The sequence below is a fragment of the Astatotilapia calliptera genome, chromosome 22 (assembly GCF_900246225.1).
Source record: "Astatotilapia calliptera chromosome 22, fAstCal1.2, whole genome shotgun sequence".
Taxonomy (NCBI): domain Eukaryota; kingdom Metazoa; phylum Chordata; class Actinopteri; order Cichliformes; family Cichlidae; genus Astatotilapia; species Astatotilapia calliptera.
The window spans coordinates 6,012,609-6,031,566 of record NC_039322.1 but is presented as its reverse complement, the minus strand read 5'-3'; the positions used below and the strand labels follow the sequence as shown (position 1 = coordinate 6,031,566).

General features: G+C 40.7%; 1 protein-coding gene across 1 annotated transcript in view; it reads right to left on the bottom strand.

The window, feature by feature from the left end:
- Positions 1-15,246, bottom strand: part of erf (Ets2 repressor factor) — a 45,650-nt gene extending 30,404 nt beyond the window's left edge. The window contains exon 1 of the mRNA XM_026155570.1: positions 13,697-15,246. Coding sequence (XP_026011355.1) covers positions 13,697-13,718 — 22 coding nt within the window. The 5' untranslated portion in view covers positions 13,719-15,246. The remainder of the gene's footprint in view (positions 1-13,696) is intronic.
- Positions 15,247-18,958: the final 3,712 nt, after the last annotated feature.

Sequence of the window (18,958 nt, the reverse complement as noted above, 5' to 3'; positions counted from 1 at the left end):
TGAACGTCTTCAAATATCTCAGGGTCTTGTTGATTGGGGGGGGGGGGTGCAGAATGGACAGACATGAATAAAATTTTAAATATCCATTAATGTGCATAAATGCAGATGTTGCACTGATCCGTTGTGGTGAAGCTGAAGAACTTGATTTTCTTGATTTGCAGTTCTGCCCTCATTTATGACCAAGAACAGTGGAAAGTGACAAAGAATGAGATGGTGGATACAAGGGGCGGAAATGAGTCCAGACACCCTTATCTTCAGAGACAGGGTGAGGAACTCAGACATTCGGGAGGGGCTCAGAGTAGAGCCGCTACTCCTTAACATCAAACTGAGCCGGTCGAGGTGGTTCATGCAGCTCGCTATGATGCCTTCTGGGTGCCTCCTCAGTGAGGTGTTTCAGGCATGTACAACTCAGGAGATCCAGATGCACGAGGACACGATGAAGAGATTACGTGTCTTGCGTGACTTTTGAACACCTCAGTGTCCCCTGAGGAGAAGCTGAAGAAGATGGCTGGAGATTGGGAGATAAGGGCAGATAACTGGTGTCCCCATGACCTCTTTCTCTAAAGGCCGTTTAATCAGCTCACTGATACCACAATACACGCCCCTTCTCCCTAAAAATTAAAAAGGCTGAACAGGCTTATTCAAACTTTAATGCTTGGCTTTGTGTGATCTACATGTATGAAGGGAAAACAGCAACACTGTGTGCTGGAAATTCTCAGAGACATAATTAAACCTTTTAAAATGTATTCAACCTCAACGTGAGGCTGTTTTCACACCTCTGTTTAGTCTGTTTAAATCAAACTCATTTCCCCCCTGCTCCATTTCGCTTGTGCAGATGTGAACATGGTAATCGCACAAGTGCAGACTAATACAACTGCACCGAGCCCGTTTGAGGAGTTGGTCTCGGTCCAGTTCCAAGCAAAGTCCAGAGCGATCCAGCCTCAGTCTGACACTCAGCATGTTCTTCCTTTATTTAGTTTTGTTGCTCCTGTCCCACACAAATCTGACCAATAAGGAGGCTGAATGTGCCACTTGGTTTGTAGTGACGTATTTTGGTTTACTTGGGAGTTTGCTTGGAATTGGTTCTGTGTAAAAAGAAGCAAAATCACAGAAAAAGCTACAAGTTCACAAACTCAGTGACTGCTTTGGACCAGAATAAATGAACTTAATTAACAAACTAGGTGTGAAAACAACCAAAGACAAGTTAATGCTTGAAAGCCTTTTAACAGTAATAAGGTTTTAGAGGCATAGAGAAACTATTGGGAGTTTAGCCAGAGGAAAAGGAAAAAACATTTGCGCACATGCACGTTGTTCTGATCCTGCTGTTGTGCACAGTCAGCCCCAAAGACTCATTGTTAGCAAGGAAAACCGTGATTAAATGCGGCTTTAAAGGGTGATTAAAAGAAGGTGCCCTCTGTTGTGCTTGATCCCAGCAGATTCCGGATAAAAATACAAACAAGCTTCAAGCATGAATGCTAGTGTTACATCAGGCTGCTCAGCCAAACTTTCTGTTACATGTATAATGCAGCCAGTAAACTCGCCCCTCCTTCTTCAGATCATTCATCCTACATCTTCTCCTCTTCATCGACCTCTCCGTGGTTTGATCTGGCCAGGGGTGAGATGTGTGCACAATGCCTTTTAGCCCGACATTGTGCACATTTGAGGCAGGGATGGAGAAAACTGTAGGTATGTTTGTTATAGAGGTTCGGTGAACTTTTGTTATCGTCTTAATGTAGGTGAGGGGGAGAGACAGAGCGTGCGTGTATATCTCCACTGTGTGGGCGTGTGTGATGTGCAGTACGAACAAAGTTTTCAGGCTATTAGCCTTTAGGCAACACAAACATCATATGTTTTAGCTCACACAGTGTCACATCAAACATCAATGCTCCACATACAGACTCCCAGGACAAGTAGCGACAGCCAGGCGAGAGAGAGAAAGCCACAGGATTCCCAACAGACCGATAACTAAAGCAAACACATCGGAAAAGTAAGACTGTGCTCTGCTCGCGCTCCCTTTTGTTTTCGGGCTCACTTTTTTCTCCACTCACCAAAAGATTTCTAGAGTCTGAAGGAGTCAGACACAACCTTAACTTTATGCTGCCAAAATGTTACACCACTCTCCTTTCCGTTGTTTCATCACACAGCGACACTGCAACGACTGCAATAAACTGGTAAAATCAAAAGCCACTGTCTTTAAACCATAACTTACCATGCTGCTTTTATACTAGTTTATACTATTGGTTTTATACTAGACTGTCACCACAAAAGACAAATACTATAAATAGAAATTGCACATAAAGGGGTAAACAACATCTTAGAAATAAAGCAACTAAAAGCCACTGAAATCTAAAATAACTGCTTGTTTCTGAATAAATCCAAGGTTCGTGACAGCAGATAATTGCTGCATAAACCTGTGTTTACTTTAAATGTGGATAAGCCCGGACTAACTGTTGGGCACCTCATTGCACATTTAATGATAATAATTAAAAAGAAAAACCTGCAAAATGCACAGTAGGGGATAAGGATAAGGATGGCTGCCTGTCTTTGCATGTATTTATCACAAACACACTGAATGTGATGAGAAGTATTCGTATACCTACTAAGCCAACATACAGCTAACGCGCTGCTGCCTTTGTCGTGAGTAAAGACGATCCTTTTCATTACGTGCTGCTAAGAAATCATTAAAGACCAGCTGGAGGAAACAGTTCCATTCATGCGTAAGAAATATGTCCTTCAGACACAGCCAAGAGCCAGCTCAGATGCTTCTTAGCTTGGGCTTTAATTAATCTGAACACAGTGACTCTTTTACAAGTAATGATTTCTGTGTTTACTATAAAGACTACAGCCACACTGTCTTTTTGCCATGCACATGCACTCTTGTAGAAGGTGCACGTGCATCTCAAATCAACAATTTTGTGATGCTGACTCTGTTACTTTTATGTATTTTTCTTTACACTTGTTGTAAAAAGCTGGAAAAGACAACATATTTTTAAGATCATCAGACAAAGCATCCCTAATAATCCTTCAGCATGATCAGGGTACTTCTTGGCTTAAAATGGGGCTTCGGGGGTGTCTACACACAAAAGTTTAATGGTCTGAACACAGCTATGACAAAGAGTCTCAGCTCTTAACACAAGACTGTGCAATGTGCTGCTAATACTATAAAATGCACTTTAAAACAGAGAAACAGAGCTGCATGTAGAAGGCTGTCTTTCTTGCAAATTCTACCATTTTTGCTCAGTTTTCTAAATTTCTTCAAATGTCTGCAAAAAAACCTGTGAATGCAAACATACTAGTGATGCATTCAGGGGTGGTCAGAAACTTAAAGAGACCACATTTGCTGAGCGGTGTGAGTAAGAAGTGTCCCTTTCTTGAGGTCTTGAATAGTTGATTTGTGGGTGTGCCAAACCTCTGAGGTTAGAGCCATGCACAGCTGTTTGAATCAATGTCTGGCTCCTCTGTAATGACCTCAGCAAAGCACCACACAAGAACTCGGGAGTTTTGGAGGTGTTTTTAATAAACATATCCAACAAGCCCGGTTTGTAGGATTAGCACTGGGAAAAGTACCAGGGTTTATATTTGTGAGAATATGAATAAGATTAGTACTGAAGCTGTATAGGTCACACTGTAAATCAGGCAGTGTGGGATAAGGAGAAAAAAAAAATCAGGTGCTATACCAGCAGGGGCAGGGGGCAGGAAAAGTCTGGCCTGCATCAACCCAAAGTCCAAACACCACAAAACCAGATGGAGCTCTTTCCTCACTGCAACCTGTTGCAGAGTTTTTCCCTCGGTGGCTCTTAAGGTGGTCTGAAAAAGTGTCTCATTTGCTTTACATCATTTGACAACTGCTTTATAAATTAGCACTGATTCTTTTCTCTTTTTTTCCTTACTCTAGACTTTCCGCTGGCACCACAGCTCCTTTCCAGTGAATGCCACTGCTGGATTTAATACATGTCAATGCTCCCACTTTATTGTAAAATAATAGATGTTGCCACCCACTGTAGGTCACTCTAATTGCTTGAACATAACCTGCCAAGCTACCTCTAACCATGCTTCTTTGTTAAAACAGACTCCCTAAAAAACAGATGGCATCTGGTGGACATTTTTGCTCCAACACCAACTTGGTTGTAACTATTTTACTGGCACCGGTAATGCTGGCAGTATTATACAGAGCTATACAGGACCACACCTAGTCTGTCCCCTTTGTGCAGTGTGCAGAAAGCAGACCTACCTCTATCCCTCTGGCCATAAATGACACCAAACCAGCCAGGGAAGCCTCCCATTCCTCTCATTCTCCACGAACCACAGATGATAGCCATAACACACGGCATGACTCTCCACACCTCTTTAAGTCGAAATGACTCCAGCCAAAACAGCCACTGACAAAACACATCCCTACCTCCTCACCTTCTGTCTTTCTCAGTCTCCAAAAAAGCTTCAAGGGAAAATGATTTGTCTGCACTTATATAGATAAATAGTCATATCACTGCTATAAATATATAAAAGATATCAGCTTTTCATTTGGTAACTAGTTGCAAATACTGATTAGCTTCTAAAATGACCTATTTTAGCAATGGCACAGCTGATTCACATTGGTTTAAAATAGTTGGCGTAGAAACATTAAAAAAAATTAAATTACTGAACTGTGGAAATTTAAACGTTAAATATGAGAAGCCTAATTATGGAATAATGACCCACACACCGAAACAAAATCAAACTATATAAAATGCCAAAAGAATTATATGCATGTTTTCAAGTTTATGCAAAAGAGATTCACGGGCGTGTGTGAGAACATGAGTGAAGCCGGAAAGCTTGTATCCTGTCAGGTGCTCCAGCGATAGCTGTCCTGCTACAAAACTCTTTCTTATCTGCTCGGTGAAGTGAATCGTTGGTTCCACTTGACCTGCTTCGTCTTTTCATCTGCCCCACTGGGGGTCAGCTGTCAAGGAGGCAACACAAACTCACTCGATCATAAATGCTTACGGTTACTGAGGCTGACTGAGAGATGAGCGCATTCTTTTGAGCAACATGTGATACTATCTGTACAAATGTGCACTGATAAATCAGGAGACTCATGCACCATGTCTAAATCAGGTTAGTGATGAAAGCTCCATAACTCACTGAATGAGACTGTTTTTGGTGGAAGCAGGAGACACATGAAAGCAAAAGGTGTAGCCATGCTTTTTTTTTTTCTCCTCAGTCAGTTCCTCACTTTGTGGATGGTCTCAACTCCACTATATTGAACAGCAGGCATCTGCTCTGAAGCCTTGATGAGCTTTGTGTAGTAACAGATGAGCCAGGTTCTGGTTAGATAGACTTTCTAGGTTGCAGCGGATCTCCAGAGAAGACCTAGCACTGCCGCCACATGATGGTCTGTTAGGTGGAGTTAGAGTCCCTCTGACCGACGGCAGGACTACAATATCTTGAGAATAGTTAAACGATATCAAAGATTTCCACAACAGTGACATCATCTCTTTCCCAGTGAAGGGGGGGGAAAAAAAAAAAAAAAAAAAAAAAAAGTCAAAAAACATCAGTTCATCCAGTGGCTACTGGAGGTCGACTCCCAACGTGAATCAATCCCCACAGATCCACATTTTGAAATGTTGAACTTTTCACTATTCAAGCATGTTTACAACCTTCTACAAAAGAGTTTTGGTCTGGATGGATAGTTGATAGCTCATAACTCAACCCTTTCTTCAACATATTATTCTTTCTGACTTAAAAATATATATCTGGAGCCAAAATTCGAACACTGAGGATTTATAATGTAGAGTTCAAAACCAGCGGGTGATGTGGTGGGTGTTAAGTTAATATACCAATTAAAGCTAGTCTGTGGCAATCACTGACTGAAATTCTGATATTAATATTAATTGGACAACACTTCAGTGTTTTTCTAAGGTTACAATTTCACATGAAGCTTAAAACTGTCAAGAAAAATAATTGGTGGAGGGCTCCATTTTACAATTCCCTGCAACCACTGAACATGCTGTGGCGTCACCTCAAGATATTTTTAATATAACAACAGCATCTGACAAGCTAAAAACAAGTCAGCCAAATAAAATTTCAACATATATGTCAGATAGTAGCATCAGCCTCTCCATCACAGAACAGAAGGGTCTTTCAAATCACACCAGTTTAAAAAGGTTAAAAAACAAAACAAAAAAACAAACAAACAAAAAACCGCACACATTGAGGAAGAAATGTATCACTGAAGAGAAGAGAACAATTTCTTCTCCGTCAGTAGCCTCAATAAAACATAATACAGAACAGCCCCGGAGGTGCAACAATAATTTATTCATCTCCACAGGAAATGTGTTTGGTTGATTGTTATAGCTTTCCTGCCAGCATGTACAGCCCACAGCTGCACTTTACAAGTTCAAGCACTGAACTACAGGTGCTGTTAGAAATCGCATGGGAACTGTGGGAGATCATTACCTGCAGGAGGAGGAATCAAAGGAGGTCCACATGAAGTTTAAAAAAGAATGAAAATTATCAGTGTTTATTTTAAAAAAAGTCACCTTTATAGCGCAACATTACAAATTGTTGATTCCTAAATGGCTTCACAGTACAAGAGAATAGATAAGGCTTTTAGACGATAAAGCTGTTCCACAACAACCATCACCGAGCCCTTAGGCAAAGCAATTAAAAACCTCCTAAAACTTTAAGCCTGGTTGCTGAGATACAAAAAAAAAAAAAATCTATAAGAATATGCAGACCAATATATTGATTGATGTTGTTTTGTCTGTTTTCTCTCATGTATACATCCGTAATCAAAAAAATGATCGATACAGCCACAATTTATTCACCACTCAGGGCTGGAATTTCGTTTTGGGATTGCAGCTACTGCACAAAATTTAATCGAACCCTGCATTTACGATGAAGTAAATTCTCACAATTACAGAGATCTCATAACGTTCTGACCAAAGTTTGCACCAGCAGTGCTGCAGGGGTGGACTGACACCTGACCTGGATGACACCTGGCATGCTTTTTCTGTGAGGCTCTCTGCTGTATCAGAAATTCTCGCTCTCATACAGAGACAAGCTTCAAAGATGTGCACTTGGAGGGATACTAGCTAAAAATGTAACTCTACTTTAACTATCAAGGAAAAAGAGCAGGTCCACAGATAAGTGACAGGTAACATTACCATCATTAAGGCAAGATAAGTCCAAAGACAAGTTTAAGGCTCGAATGCATTTGCAGTTTAAACTTAAAATGCTTAAATGAGCTGCTTGATTTGTAAAATATAGGACAGGAAAACAAACAGTGCAACCATGGAGACAAGAGGAAAAAAATCCACTAAAGCAAAGACAGAAACAGCAGAAAGTACAGCAATGGCATAGTTAAACACAACCTGAGGTAATAGGACAATAAAAATTTATTTCAGGCATGGATGTCTGTCAACGCTCATCTCTCAGACTGTCAGGTTTTCCTGTGTTTGAGCGTTCTGTGTTTGTTTGGCCAGCATGTCCCAGCTCGAGCAACCTGTTGTCTATTATCTACGCTTTGTATGGGTCACTAAAGCCACTGTACATACACACCTCCAGGAAAAGAGGCCCGCCGTAACATCGAGAGATGATCACAGCAAAGCTGACCTGAGCTGCCTCTTGACAGCACACCAGAGAAATGTTGACGTCACTCTGCTGTGGTTTTTCCAGGGTCTGCTTGCCCAGGCTTGGCTCAGCAGTAATCAGGAATGTGATCAGGTCGACTCAAGGGGCGACCCGATCACTCACAGCAACCACATAATGGGAGGAAAATGAGAGAAAGGTACATCCTGTCACACCAGTATTTATGTTTTGGGGTTTTTTTTTGTAATGCCATTTCTCTCCAAACACTGCTTTTATTTAGTATCCACAGGAGAGACTGGCATCCAGTTTATTGCCCGATATCAGTCACACAAGAGCAAGTCAGGCAGAAATCACTTGCAATTATTTAACAGTGAAATTAATTGAACTCTAATATTAAAATGATTGTAAAGCCCATGTCACTGTGTGTTTATTCTAAGAGGGGCAAAAAAACAAAAAGGCCCCAGTTTGCTGTGGCCTTGTGATCCTTGGGAAGCTTGCACAGGAAACATAGGGGAGATGGACAGAGAGCTGAAGCAAAGAGCCAGCTGACACTTCCTTCACACGCTGCCATAAGTGAGAGACGCTTGGTGATCCAAGGACTAATGCAACTGTAGGCAACTGTTAAAAATCCTTCCACAGGTTCACCCACGTAAAACCATGTGCCTTACTTCTTTCAGCTGAAGCACACTGCAGTGGACGAGGAGTAAGTGACAGAAATCTCATTCACTGAGATTTTTTTTCCTTTCTTAAAAACGGTGACAAAGACGTCTGAAAGTTGGCTGTAATTTAGTTAATTAAAGCACCAATGGTGCCTCTACCACAACATTAAATCATTCAAATGCTAAGAACACATCATAGATGGTCTGATTTCTTACAGTTAAGCAGTAACATGAGTCTTTGACAGGTCAACAGAGTGAATCTCAGAGCTACAGACTCAGTTGTTTTTTAAAAGGTAAAAAAGTATTTGGATTTTTTACTATATGCTCTTGCAAACGTTTCACCATAGAAGCATTCAAGTTTATGACCCTGTCTGTCAAAATGACATACAATGTCTAGCGCGGCCTCTGACAAATCCCGCAGAGACAGGGCGTCTTAAGACTCAAAGTGCACCACGGCGTCGCTATACATCAGCAGCCAGCTCCTCTTTTCAAACTTTCCCCGAGACAAACAACTGAGCCTCAACTTGTAGTGCAATTGTGCTGCCAGTAATTGTGCTGGTGCCAACAGTATAATTCAGTATAATGGTGAGACAGTAACACGACAGAGTCCTTCCCAAAGGAAACTAACGGCATCATTTTTTTTAAAGCAAAATGAGCCTGTGGTTCATTAGCTCCGGTCTAACCAGTGTTATTAGAGCTATTTCAATCTGCATAAAAAATGTCTAAGTCGTTCTTCCTGTAATTACAACGAGCTGAGTCAACTGCCCACAACCAAATGGTCTTCCTCAAGGGCAATTTGGACACGCTGGTAAAAGTCAAACACTCACTTTGTTGTGACCACATTAATGTCAGGTACGGCCGCAGAGTGACAGACATGTGGGCACATATACACACACATTAACACACACACACAAACACAAATACACTCAGTCATAAACAGAAGCCCTGCCCTTACCAGACTTAACACCAGCTAATTGCTCATGTATGGCTCCTTTCACTACACATATACACATAAGAGTGTGCAACAAAGCGTGCTGGCCTGCTGGTCCTCGCTGTCTACAGCTGTGACGTCTCAAATGTGGCGTGTTGTTGATATAACGAGTAACACAAGCGGAAAATTGGAGCTGGTGCTGGTGGGGCCAGACTTCAGACTTCCTGATAGGAAGAGAGTGGAGGTTGGCCCATGTATACATTTATATATAGATCATGGCTCCCATCTGGGGCCTTTAATATTGGCATGGGGCTCCTTCATTGGTACAGAAGTGTGCTAGAATGATGCTGTACCGCTTACTCCCCACTCAAGATGAAGAAATAATAGTGATCTGGTTAAAATTCAATCATCAGTGAATCATATTTCATGCAAGAAAACCAATAAAGCAAAATTCAAAAGGCAAAGCTGTCATACTGACATTTAAAGCGCTTTGACTTATTAAGCACACCAGCTAACTAACACATCAAGAAAACGTTCTACCCTGAAAGTTACCAGCACCTTTAAATGACTCAGTGAATTTGAGACAATTTCTCAAGAACTTGGAGATTTATTAGATAATATTAAAACATCCTTTTCCACTAGTTCTTACTCGCATCTGAGGTGATCCGAAAACGTGACGTCAACAGACTAGTCATGAGAGAATCTCCACCACAAAATTCAAAACCGCCATTTCTGAAACCCAGCAATGAGCGAAAAGGATTACAAACAAGCAACACTGTCGTCGCCGAGTCTGACAAAATGCCTTAGACCAAGCAAAAGGTATACCATTGCCTCAATGTCCTCCATTGTTGTTTTGTTCATGTCACATACAAATGGCGCTATGGGACTTCTGGACGCATGCTATAATGACCCCACGTATGTTGGGTGGTACTCGATCGTACTGGAAAATTAGTAGAGTTGGACCAAGCCGATCAAAGTAGGCACTAATGGAAAAGGGCTGTACGCGTAAATACAAGGGAGGAAGAATGTAGGTAGAGCACTGAGAAGTGAACGATTAAAAAAATCAAAATCACTTTTCCATGACTTCAATGGAAAACATCATGACAGACATGAAACAAGAGTTTCTAGACTTGAGGGAAAAAAGGATGGGCTAAAAAATGCTCTGCTGTTTTTAAAGTCCTGTAAAGTCCTGAAGATTGGTTTTTATATATAACAAGTGCTTTGTAGACAAAGTGTTCTTATTGTTTTGTTTCATGCAGGTAAAAACTATTTCCAATACCAAGAATGTAATTTTTAAGTAAAAAAAAAAAATAGACAACAAAGTTCAGGCTTTCTGTGATAAAAGTCATGATAACCCTAAAGGCTGACACACAGCAACGGGGAGAACGCATACAAACTGAAGCTCATAGACTTTATTTACAGGTATGTCTAGGTTCTTCAGACAGGAAACAACTGTATAGGTGTGCTCTGGTACTTAAACCCATTGTACTACACCCTCTTCCCTCACAAAAAAGAGGCCTTTAGACTAAAATGACCTACATCATATAACAATGCAAACGCTACAGACAGTGTCATTTAAACCCATGATTCCCCAGCTTTACTCCAATCCCTAGAAACTAAAGGAAGTCAGCATGAATCAGACCATAAATGCCGAAGAGCAGGAACAACTTAAAAACAAGTCCAACAACCAGTGTGAACTCCTTTAAGCTGTTTGCAATCTTATCAGCAGAGCCAAATTAATAAATCATTCAGAAAACAGACAAAGGTAGCTATCTTTTTGCTGAATGGTTCAAACAGTCGTTGGTCCACTTCTTTTGAAATAAAAGGAAATGCAATGTAGCTTCGGCAATCTGATCCTCTGGATAATTAAAGTCTTTAGAGAGGGCTACAATGTTCAGACATCTGAAATAGGCCACATATGCTGCTCTAAAAATAAAGTGGTCACTGTTTAAGACTTTTAATTTCAGCACCAAAAAATACATTTCTTGCACCTGTTGAGCATTTTGTGCAGTGGACTGGCTGCTCATTGTGATTACATAAACTTATTTCAGCACGATGTTCAGATCCATATAGCTAAAGAGCACCCACTGGGAAAAAATGTTCACGTTATTCATAACTCTGTGATCCAAGAGTTATCTGGGGGAACAAAGAGATCTGAAAGTCGTATTTCTAATTATGATGTTGTGTTGTGGTGAGGCATTCCCCACTCAAACATCTATTATGGGAGCTGGATCCACGCCTGCCCTCGATTACCACAAAGCACTTTTGACTAAACTGAGTTTAAGAGCACCTAAATGCACAATGGAAGAAAATCATAACCTGTGAATGGAAAATCATAATAATCTCGCTGAAACTAAACATGTCGAAGAAAAATGAAAGGAATTTCAAATAGCAGGGCCTGAGATTTCTGGGTTAAACTCCATTTAAAGTCCCAGCAAAGGTGTTAACCGCACCGGATCAAATTCTCACGTGTCAGAGGGTCAGACAGGTTTACTTTCAAAGTGCCCTGCAGGAAACACAGAGCACATTAAACTAAACAATGACACAAAAATATGCAGCACTAACCAGGACAGTTAAAATATCTCAGCTAACAATCACCTCATTCCTATGTAGGGTGACCAGGTGTCCCACTTTAAAAATAAGTAAAAAAATAATGTCCTCTCAATCCCACACATTAAAACAATGTCCCACACAGCATTGATATTTTAGTTTACGTAATATCATGTGCACCTGGGGAATTCGCTGGTATAAGCGATCTTATCTCTTATGAGATTGACGTTTTGTGAAGGATCCCTAACAAATAAAGACTAAAACTAGACTGAAATGTGTGGCTGAAAGAGTTGCGTGGTCTAGATATGCAACAATCCAATATATCGGCCCAATCCTAACTGACGACGCTAGATTGGTCACTGGAAGCAACTTCCTGATCTGCAGGCTGACCTATTCATTTCAGTTTTGTTTTGTGATGAGAAATTTGAAGAGACATTTCTTAATGCCAAACCTGTTACCAGCAATGTTTTTTGTGTTGTTTCTTTACTTAGACTTATCAGATCACCCTCACACACATTCTCTCTGCCCCACATTTACGGTGTCTGGATCTGGTCACCCTTATCATTTGCACCCTTAGTTAAGTTCCCAATCCAATTATGTAGTCACTCTTCACATTCCTCTTCAAGCTTTGATGTAGTGATAAGTAGAAATGTGGGCTGGCTTCGGCTTAAAACAATCAAAACACCTGGTTAGTAGTTTGCATTTCATCACTTCCTTGACGTTAAAGTTTGGTCAAAGCTCGGTAAGCTTTGGATTTTAAATGGCTCTACACAGAAATTCCCCATCTCAATTTCAGTGGCGTCAAACACATTTCAATTCAAAGTTGCTTTATTTTCTCAGCACTGCTCTGTCGGAGCAAGATGGGTCATAACATGTGGCCCAGCAAAAGGGCTCAATTTGGCCCACTGTAGAGTGTGAAAATTCACTGTTATTCTTTGTGTGGTCATGCCCACACTAACCACACAGGAGTGAAAGTGTGTAGAAAGTATTTCTAAATGTAGACCAACTGTTTGAATCATATATATCTCGACATTGTTACTTAATTCGAACTACGTGCGATTTGTTTTCTGTTTCCATTGTGATGTGATGTTTTTCCTTTGTTATAGATAACCCAGAAAATTGATCAGAAATATGTTCTGTTAATTTTAGTTGTGTAGCAAGGGGTCTCTCTTTTTTCCCTCTGAAACCTCGACTGTGGTGAAGGTCAAGATGTCCATTTCTTACACATAAAAAGAGAAAAATCTGAAGGGGTGTTTCTTTAAAATATAGGTTACTATGCGGTATTACTGGTCTGGACCCGGAGATCAAACTGGGCTGCATGTGGCCCACCAACCACAACGAGGTGGTGTCTTTCCTCCACAACAATGCAGATAAACAAACTTATAATTACCGTTGGGAACCTCTTCCAGACTAGGTGCTGCATGAAAACTGTGGCTGCATCGCTATCAGTGCCAATGCATGCAGTGTTAATGACCCGTGTAGTCAAACTAACTCATTAAATTTGAAACTGGGTGCATTAACAAATTTCCCACGTGTGGGACTAATAAAGGTTATCTTATTGTGGCATCAACAATAAACCAAATGCAGAGCTCTTGTTACGGTGAACCTCGGCGCTGACCCCGACTCCTCACCACTGATCCGGAAAATTAGGCTAACTCTTACTGTAAATCTCTCATCTTCATTTTACCTTAAATGTTTTAAGTTTTCAAATAGCTCATTTGGGGATGGTTCGATCCTCTTAGACGTGTAAACATAACGGTCATGAGTGAGAGTCTTTCTGGGGTTATTAAAAACAATAACAAGAGGCTCGGATGGATTCTCTCTAGCGCCATAATTTTGTCACACTTTCCCTGGAGCGGAGAGTTTGTTAGCGTGCTAACCAGCCTTAGCCGCCGAGGCTAAGCCCTGTTGTTTTCATTTGAAGAACAGTAGCGGGTGATAAAAGTTTTTTATTACTATTATTAAGTGTGTTTGGGTGCTCACTCACCCGTGTCCGCCGGGGTTTTCATCTTTGTGGTCGTCTTCGGTGAGCCGCAGCCGCTTCGCTCACTTTCCCCGTCAACTTTTGAGTGTTTGTTGGCTAGCCCTTAGCAAAGTTAGCTAGCGAAGTTAGCAGCGACACCCCCACTCCTTCCTCCGGTGTTGTTCTCACAGGCGGCTTGTTAGAAGGAGCCTGCGCCGATTACGGGCTCCGCTTTCAACTTGAAAACCAGCCGCAAACTTCGCATGGAGTTTAGCGGTATAACGCGACACATCTACGCCTGCCCAGAAACTTTTGCGCCGGAGTATTTTCGTTCACTTGCGGGGGTTTTGGTGCGGAAAAGTTGCCCCGAGTCTCAGGAGGGGGGGAAATCCAGCCGCCAGGGTCTGAATGGCGCAGGTCAAAGTTTGGAGGAGCCGTGCTGCTCAGAGCTGGAGCAACGGAATGTGACGAGTCTAAATGTTCATCCCGTTTGTTGCAGCCATGTCGCATGGTCGATTCCTCCTCCTCACCATCATCATCACCCTCCTCATCCTCAGCAACAGTCCAACAGCGGTGCTTCAGAGGCGAACAAAAGTACCGACTCCTGTTCTTTCTCCTTCCCTCAGACTTTTTCCACTCACTCAGACACTTCGTGCTCTCTCTCTGCCCCCCTTCCTTTGGCGGGGTGTCGTGTTTCGCTCTGCTCCTGCCACACGGGGCCGCCCACGCTGACCCACGGAGGGAGGGAGAAACTGAACGCCTACTTTGTGCCGAAGATCGTCTATGTCTATGGAAGATTACCTTTTCCAGGAAAAGCTGCAAGGTGGGACGAGGCAAAAAAAAAAAAAGTCTGCCTGCCAGGGGCGTTTCCATCGTTTTTTTTGTTTAAATGTGGTGGCACAAACTGGATCACGTTACTCACGTGCCATATAGCAACTGATGGACCATCAAAGTAGCACGGAAATAAACTTACGAGAATGATTTTTTCTTAAAAATTATATCCTGACACGAACATGACCCTCTGCAGTTGGTAGAATACAGCAATTTGTTTAATGAAAGGAGAAAAGAAGGAGGTCAACAGCAGAGAGCGAGGGCAGAAGGAGACAGCAATAGATGGGTGTGTGAGGACACTTAGATAAAACATAAAACTGTTCTTATATAAACCATCATGCTATCACTTTGGCTGCTTCGTGTTCAAACTAACATCAGGTATTTTAACACCTACTGCTTTAACAACCGCTCATTGTAGTGAATTAGAACAGAAATATTCTGCTCTGAAGCACTTTTTACTATAAGCCTCATTCTAACCACAGCTTTTTCATTCAATGTTCACCTCGTCTAACTGTCTCACACACACCGATACACAGTTCAGGTTCAGAGGAACCAAGGGTCAACCCACTAACCTTCTCTACATCCTGAGGCACAGCCACTCTATATACAGGGGGGAATAAAATCATTTGATAGTATTTGATAGAAGTCTATTTGCATGTCATTGAGTGACTACCCAGCCAGAGGAGCTTGTTAAAGATCTGATGGCAGCTGGGAGCACAGTTGCAAAGAACACTATTGGTAATGAATGGGACCATGTACCAAAAAATCTTGGATGAGGATCTTCTCCCCTCATGGAGAACACTGAAGATGAGCTGTGGATGAGTCTTTCATCATGACAATGAGATATGTGTAAAGCTGGTAACAAACTACAAGAAACATCTTACTGCTGTGCTTGCCTACAAGGGTTTCCCCACTCATTCAAATCAAATCAAATATTCAAATCAGGATAAGTTTTTCAAAAAAATCCAATGTAGTGAGCTTTAATGTAATGTGAATAAAGCATTCCATAATATCTGTGATGTATGTATATACGTCAAGAGTTTAATCATCAGTCACATTTCAGAAGTGGTTGGTGCCACCCCACGACCCCCCTCTGTATACACCCCTGTGAATTATATGTAGCAAACACTTTAAAAGCATCTTAAAGGTGTGTACTGAATATTAGCATCACCAAAGTTGATAAAAAGTAAAACATGCTCTCAATTTAACCTTTGGCTCCTGAATAATGGTGACTTTCGACCTTTTGGTGAACAGTCTGTGTTGAGGGTGTGTGGGATCTTTGAGGATGGAGGCAGCTCTCCTCTGGACTCTGCGATGGTAGATGCTCTGCAGAGAGGGCAGCAGAGTCCTAACGATCTTCTCCGCAGCTGTTATCACTCACTGCAGGCGTTTGCGATCCATAGCACCAGTGCTGCTGTACCGTGCAGTGATGCAGCTAGTCAGTGTGCTCTCCACAGTGCAGCTGTAGAAGCTGCCGATGATCTTGGCTACTCAGTGCACAGAGTATTAATATAGCTCATATAGTGCAAAACATCCCACAATGCCCTGCAAAAAGTGACGTGCGCCCACTACACCACCCAGGCTTGATGCGCTGCTCTTAAGAAAAAGTGATGGACAGACGAGAGGAATGAGAGCGGTACATCATAACATAAACTGGCACAGCGTACGTTTTATGTATCAACAGAAAATATACGACACAGTGGATACAACATGCTGATTTTGATTCATCATTTTCACTTCAGTTTAGTTTCAGTCGGCTTCCAGTGTGGGTTTGCACCTTTCAGTTTACATTTATCATTTGAAAAAGTCCAGTTTTAGATTTGTTTTTGTTATTTTAAACATTGGTTTTAACCTTTTTTTAAAATATTATAATTTGGGATTCGGGATGTTTATCATGTAAATATCCCAAATCCACATTTGCTGAATATTTTCTTTTAGTTAGTTTTGCCCCTTTACAAAATATTTCAGCGTGTTCTTTTTTTTTTTTAGAAGTCTTGTTTTTATTTCCGTTTCAGTCATCTAAAATCATCTGCCACACCTAGTTTTTGTTTCAGTTTGGTTAATGATAACCTTGAGCTCATTTTATAGTCCATTACAAAGAATTATCTATACGGGTAGGACATTGTGAATAAGTCACTGATTTTAAACATTGTCCTTCTACAAGCAAGTCATACAACGGAGAAGTGATCATAAACACCTATTATTTGCAAAGTAATTTTGAAGATTTATCTAAACTAACTATAAATTGTCACCAGAGTGTAAAACCTGCATACAATCATATTCTTTGCATTAAAATGTGTACTGGTCTCTGTGTCACAATTGATAAGAGAACAAAACATCAGTTAAATCTGATCAAAAGTCTAAAAGTACCACCACCTATGTTATTACTGCATTTTCCATAGTTTTTAATTTAGGATTCTTAAATCCTGAGTCAAGAATCTTAAATCTTAGATTTATTTATGACGTCCCCTCCTTGTATCATCTCTGTTATAACTTTTAATCACTTCATGAACCGATCTTGAGTGACTTATGTATTAGCTTATTATTTCTGAACTGTGTGTATGTTTGTTTAGGCCACAGTGACGTTTATTTATTTATTTTAATCACTTTTCATTTCATGTTGGTAGACAACCTGACAACATAATGCTCTATAGTTAAAAAAAAACCCCCCCAAAAAAACCAAAACATTTTTGGTTGTCTAGACCAAAATACAAAGTTTTGCTCTACAAGGGCCTGATAACCACTTATAAGGACATTATACTGCCACTATCCTATTGAATTTTAAAGCAAATATCCTCATATGGATCTCATTTTTCTTAGAAACAACAATCAGGAAAAAACAAACAAAACAAAACACAAAATTCTTTGTTTTTACATTTATCAGGTCCCAATCAGCCCAAATAGCAAATAAAAAAAGAATTCAAAAAATGCATGCCATGAAAGAGTTCGGGTCTTAGGAGGTTAAATGTGTTTGATCAAGTACCTTAGACTGCATGTCAAACATGGATATGGCCACTGTAATGTCACCCATATTTCGATGACATCTTGCAGCCTTAGGCTGTAGCTTTCTACTTGATGATGATTGAGGCGTGGTTCTTAAAAACTGAGGGTCAGTATGTAAAGCAGCGACTTTTCACTCACAAGGTAACTCCAACATAAAACAGGCCCAGCTTTATCATCCCTTGTAACTCTAATGAGGCCGGATTTGACAAAATGTATTTAATTAAGACCTGCTGCTACATGCTGCCAACTCAACAGGAAAGCGTTTTCTGAGATCATAGAAATGAATGAATGCATTTAAATAAATAAGCCCAGAGGTCAATTACTTAGTCTTACATTCTTTTTACTATCAGAGGAGTCGCCCCCTGCAGACCTTTAGAAAGAATAATCAAAATAATCATCATTATTATTGTCATATCACATGCCATTGTTTCAACCATAAAGATCAGATGAAAAAAAAATAGACTGATATTTCAGTGGGACAACGACACATGAAAAAAAAATGTATCTGAAACAACAAAACAAGGGAAAAAGTGCATGAACAATTATGTACGGTATACACACGACTCACTCTGACACGTTCCACTTTTTTTTTTTTACCCAGAGAAGGTAATTTGAGTATTTTTAGACTCACTATATCTAAATTAAAAAAAAATATCTAGGCCCCCCAAAAATTGCTAAAACTACCAAACTTTAAATTCTGACTTTGCAAACAGGAATTAAAATGGGCTGAAATAATCCAGAACTGCATCCTGGCATCTTCATTTAATGAGCATTTAAACCAGATAAGCAGATTAATGCATATTACAAACAAATGAGTTAATTTCTTGTGCTGCCTGGTGCAGCGTGGATATGCTAAGTCATTAATAGGAAAATAATAACATCCCACAGTCTGCTTTCACTCTCAGCACATTTCTTTTCCCTTCTCATCCCTGTGGTGTGTTCACTGTGCAGATGTAAATAAAGTTACGATCGATGTAACTTCAGAAGCTAGCTGAGGATCAAGCATAAAAAAAAACAAAAAACATTTTTGTTAAGTGACAGATCATTTTAAAGGCAAATTCAGCAAATGTGATCAAACTGGCAGAGAAAAAAATGTTATTGTCTGACACTGAGAGCGGGAGAAAGATGCAAGAACGACAGGACGATGAGAGAAGATGCGAGAATCAGGAATGCTCAGCAAGTGAAATTTTATAGTCTGGAAATTTAAACTTTACACATAATATCCTCATTTATTTAATAAATTTTGAATCCAATACTGCATCTTTATTTCTGAGCAATTGTCTTCCCCACTCTACACTACTACTCCTGATCTTAGAGGTTCCCATTCACCCATCCATTTTCTGCTGCTTGTCCAGGTTGCAGGGGGGCAGCAGGCTAGGCAGAGAAGCTCAGACTTCCCTCTTCCCAGCCACCTCCTCCAGCTTATCTAGGGGAAAACCGTGGTGTTCCCAG